The following is a 5,112-nucleotide window of genomic DNA, read 5'->3' on the forward strand; positions in this document are numbered from 1 at the left end:
CCTGGAGAGGATAGACTTCTATCAGTGAAGCTGGGTGATTCAGCAAACCTGGAATGGATTTCATTGCTATTTGCTAGAAAATCCTGGACCAGATCCATTCCAGGTTTGCTGGATTACCCAGGTTCACTAATAAAAAGGTATCCTCTCCAGCCTTGGATAACTTTATTAAATCAGGTCCATTGTATCTGCCAGACATGAAATTGTCACATTGTAATATCTGAGTATCAATCAATATCGGGCATCCCACCAGACTGCTGAGAAAGGATACACGCTTGGTTTGGTCAGATTGGGTAGCGCAGTCTGTATTCTCTATGAACACATCATAGGCTGGAGACGTGGCTGTGTCACGCACATTACTTGCTCCACTGTTGTCACCTTCAGGAATTTCACCCCACGGAAATCAGAATGGATTTCTTATTTGCACATTCTTCTGCAGGGCAGCCATTGGATTGCCATGATATTCATGAATTAGGAAGATTGAAAGGAGGCAGAGCCACTGTGGGTGATGGCATTAAGTGACTGTATCCTACAGAAATTGTTACCAACCTATGAGATTTCAGTTTTCTAAAATCCTAAAAAAACAGGGAAATGCTGATTGGTTCTCATATTGAGGGGACATAAAGTATATAAATGGACATTTCCATATGGTGTGGCCCCATGCATATTGTACTGGTTGCCTTGGATAATCTGTTCATGATTCTTCTATATTTTGGAAAAACACAAATCACCTGACTGCATCTGCCATTCATGAACATTGCAGCTCACAGCGTCCTCACTCCCACTTTTATTTCTCATTCCAGGGAGGACGTGGACCAGGAGGAGAAGGCGCGGTTTGGTGAGCTGTGCAGCTCTGAGAATGGCAAAGGAAGAGAATGGTTCGCCCGCTTTGTCAGCGCTCAGGTAAAGGATATTTATATGACACATCACTGTCCTCTATGTGCTGCATTCATTTCTCTCCAGAAGGTTGGCCGTCTTCAGGCCTCATCCGGTGTCACCATCCTGGCGCAATTGTGTAATTTTTTTTTTAAAAGCTTCCTCGATCAGTTTAGGTTGGGATTATAATGAGTGAGTCTGAAAATGAAGCACTGCAAAGTGATATTCCAGATCCAGATACAAATTTATTTTAATGACAGAGCCCACGCATTTCAGGGGCTTCATCGGGGCTTGTAAAAGCAATGCAATAAATCTGTGTACTGTTTGGACAGCACAGCAGGATAACAACCACAATGCTGCCCAAACACTGCACATTCATGGATTGCTTGTGTCACTTATGAAGCTGGCGAAACGCGTTGACTGTGTAAAGCATTGAAATAAATAGGTCTGACTTTCCCAGTGTGGACACTTCAGATTCATCAGGATTTCCCCTATATGATTAGTGATCTGGGCATTGAGCTGTTGGCTGTCAGTTTCTGCCCTTAATTGTAACTGACTTCTGAATCCTCCTCCTTTGCAGCGCTGCAATTCTAAGTGCGTGTCGGAGCAGACCTTCTACCGGCTGGTCCAGTCCTTTGCAGTGGTCCTGTTTGAGTAAGTGCAAAAATTGTGGGGTCTTGTGATGGGGATGATGACAATGGACCCCGACTGACTCCCCATTTTCTTCCTCTAGATGTTACCAGATGGATGATTTTGGACCCGCCAAGAACCTGATGACGATGTGCTTCACCTATTACTATATCGGTGAGGATCTGTTTTCATTAGGATTCATTATTCTGAAATAATGGTGACACCCTATGAGCCTATTGCTTCTTGTGATCCCCATTATGTAGAGTTTTAAAACTTTACCATATTTCTGCTAATCTCTTTGGGGGCCATTGATGCCATGCTCCTCTATCAACCCTTGCAGTACATTCCCCTGGATAATTGCCTCATTGCCCCTACAGGGAAGCCTCATGTGTCCCCTACGGAGTCACGGGAAAAGCCAGTCAGTACCGGCAGCATCGATGCCTATCTGAAGTCCGCCAACAGCTGGCTGGCAGAGAAGAAGGACAACGTGGAGCGACTGCTGAGGACCACATCCGTCACCACCGAGAACATGAAGGGCTTTTTTTTGGGGGGGCTGGAGAGCAAACTTAAGGGACCGCTCGCCAAGAAAAATGGGTAAGTTATATATAATCAGGCAGGATATGAAATGTGCAATAACCCAAAACAACCAATCAGCTTCGAAGGTTTGCTTCTAACAAAAAAAGTACATTTAAAACATTGTTGCAGCTTTTGACCAATGAGATCTTTGCACCCCTTTCACTAGAGTTGTACCTCCAAACTGGGAGGCCATTTGCTCTGTGCCTTGTGCACACTGCATTCTAAATAGTTGCCTTGTTTCCCTATAAAACCTTGTTATCACTTTTTTTCATCCCCTTCCCCATCACAGTGCTGCTGATTTCCTGCATGCTCTCCCTGTAGTGTCAGCTGGACACCATTGGTGTTGACCGGCTTCCTAATAATGACAATAGTGCTCCATGTCTGGGCACCTGTTGTAGTCTCCGCAAAGGAAATGTGACACAGTAACCACATAGCAGAAGTGTACAATTTGGAGACAGGAAAAAGCAGTGTCATCAGTTAAGAGGAGGAACCTGAAAATCAACCTTTATGACATTGTTATATGAGATGATAGTGATGGGATTTTTCACTAACTAAAATATAAAGCATGTAGTGCTTTGTATTTTAAACACAGACTTCTGTCTGTGATCGGGGCACACACTACATTATCTGCTGGTATTTTGTTCATGCTTTGGTGCAAGTTCTCATTTTTACAAAGACAGGTTCACTTTAGAGAGTGATAACCTTTTGTTTTTTTATCTTCCAGCCAATCTGAAGACGCTCCAGGAGAAAAGCCATCCGATGACAGTGAGTGGGCCACTTTCTTATGTTATGCTATGTATAGGCATGAATGAAGTGCCCATTGCTGTCCCTCGGGTCTTTATTTAAGATGTATATCGAGAGGACCAATATCAGTATGAAATAATATACTGTATTCCTCTTATTAGGTATTCAGATGGTGATTTCAGCATCAGAGCTACATTATCTCAATACACCTCCAGTTTTCTGGGACCTCTTACATCATGACAATGGCCTGTGGATGCCAAAGTCTTGTCACTTCCCACTAATACAAACCCATTACATCTCTTTATACTAAATGTTTTATTATTACAATTACAATATATTATTTATGCTGTTTAAATGTTTTCTTCAATATATTTTATATATACAGACATGAGGGACTGTGATGGGCATGTGTCTCACACCCAGTTATGCTGACCTGTACATAGAATGAGCCAATCTATAGCCATATTAAGCTTCATAAAGTTGTCTTTGTGCATTTCACTGTCTTGTCTTGGACATTCTACGTCCTTTCCTGATATTCTTTGTGTTCAGTTCCCCTGCAGAGTCCTGATGATAAGAAAGGAGAGAAGATTTACCTGTACTCCCATCTCAAGCAGCAGCCAATCTGGTAAGAGGAGACTAAGAGTGATGTCAGTGATGAGGGTAGATCAGTAAGGACAGATTATTTGATACATTTGGGATGTTTATATCCGACACACCAGATATTAAGCATATGATGCCTTAACCCTTCCTTCTTGTAATGAGAGAGCACAAAATTTACCCATAAAAATGCTATGTCAAACTGGTTGACAGCTAGTCACCTTAGTGATCTAAGGCTCTACTAGTTTTCTTTTTCAGACTTAGAATATTATCTACAGGTACTTAAGTACCAGTTGGTCCTGCCAGAAAACCAAGAGAACTTCCTGTGCATTGAACTGAAATGTCTAACAATGTTAGAAGCCTATATAGCTAGATTTGGTAAACTATAAATCTGCATCTGTCACATCTTAGAGCTGATCTGCAATATATTATATAAATATCATAATGACAACAGGAACAATTATTATGACTATTGACCCCTTGACCCCACCTAACACAGTGGAGGTGTTTTTTTAATGTTAAAGGGGTCCTGTGTGTGTATTGACCTGTGCTGTTTGCCCCCCTGTGATAGGCACACGCTGAGGTTCTGGAACGCAGCCTTCTTTGATGCTGTGCATTGCGAGAGACGAAAGAGATCGCCCACGACCAGGTGAGAAAGAATTACCTCTGTGAATTCCTCAGGGGAAACACCTACTACATGGGTCTAAACAGCGGCCAATGGGGAGGCAGCCTGGGTGCTATTAGTGCTGCCATACTACTGAATAACAATATGGAGCAAATATGGATATTGATCAATATACAAAGCTGTCATACTCCTGGGTCTTCATACTGTAACACCATCTTAGCACTGCAAATGTAAAAGTTAACAAGCTGAGTTCTATAAGCTACTGAATACAATGCAGGTAATCAACATTTATTCAGCACGAGGAGTCATATTAGACCCAACTCTCTGACAATAATGTGTATGGAACAACGCTCAGTGACTCCTTCTGGCCCTTTATCTGTGACCAGTGTTAATCTTTCCTGGAGATACATTATAGAATGGTTGGAGGGCTTATTCATGAAAAAATAATATATCCAAAGCTGAATGTTCACCAGCCAATCCTGTGCAAGTTTTAATACCTGCTGGGCTAAAGAAAACTGCTGATTGGTTACTACATCATTAGATAAATTAGTAAATTATCCTTTCAAAAAGATTGTGAAAAAGTCAGCATAGGGAATGATTTACTAAAGTTGGTGACTGAACGGTAAAAGGAGAAACAACATCCTGATGAGCTCAACTCTCCTTGTAAATTTTTATCTCTGCTTAATTCTGCAGACCCCCCATCTCTCACCTCCTAGTGAGGTCCCCAATCTGCGTCATGATAAAAATCGTTATGATAAAATCGTTACCCACTTTCCCTAGTGGGTATTTTGTGCATTGCGGTCTGCGGCAGTGTTGCCCAAGGAGCCTTTTTATATCCTTCTGTTTCAGCTCATTACCTGACGACCTTTTTCTGGTATTAAAAAAAAAAGCAAAACGATAATAAGACTTTAGTCACCACCATGAAATTATCTTTATAAACATGTTGACATACTTTCTCTAATTGGCCTTTTCGCCGCTCTTTGGAGATGGCGTCTGCTCCGGTTCTATTTGGCGGGAGCTTTACTACCTGTGCTGTCAGCTGTGGCGGTTAATTACCCAGAGAAAGC

The 5,112-nt window shown here is 41.9% G+C and overlaps 1 protein-coding gene across 3 annotated transcripts in view; it reads left to right on the forward strand.

Annotated features, from left to right (window-relative positions):
• The window catches only part of KIAA0513 (KIAA0513 ortholog), a 29,930-nt gene that overhangs the window by 17,589 nt on the left and 7,229 nt on the right, over positions 1-5,112 (forward strand). For all 3 annotated transcript variants that reach the window (XM_072421847.1, XM_072421849.1, XM_072421850.1), the window contains 7 exons: positions 801-900; positions 1,454-1,527; positions 1,607-1,677; positions 1,881-2,097; positions 2,804-2,844; positions 3,373-3,448; positions 3,992-4,069. In XM_072421847.1, coding sequence (XP_072277948.1) covers positions 801-900; positions 1,454-1,527; positions 1,607-1,677; positions 1,881-2,097; positions 2,804-2,844; positions 3,373-3,448; positions 3,992-4,069 — 657 coding nt within the window. The remainder of the gene's footprint in view (positions 1-800; positions 901-1,453; positions 1,528-1,606; positions 1,678-1,880; positions 2,098-2,803; positions 2,845-3,372; positions 3,449-3,991; positions 4,070-5,112) is intronic.

Source organism: Pyxicephalus adspersus, chromosome 9 (assembly GCF_032062135.1).
Source record: "Pyxicephalus adspersus chromosome 9, UCB_Pads_2.0, whole genome shotgun sequence".
In the NCBI taxonomy this organism is placed as follows: domain Eukaryota; kingdom Metazoa; phylum Chordata; class Amphibia; order Anura; family Pyxicephalidae; genus Pyxicephalus; species Pyxicephalus adspersus.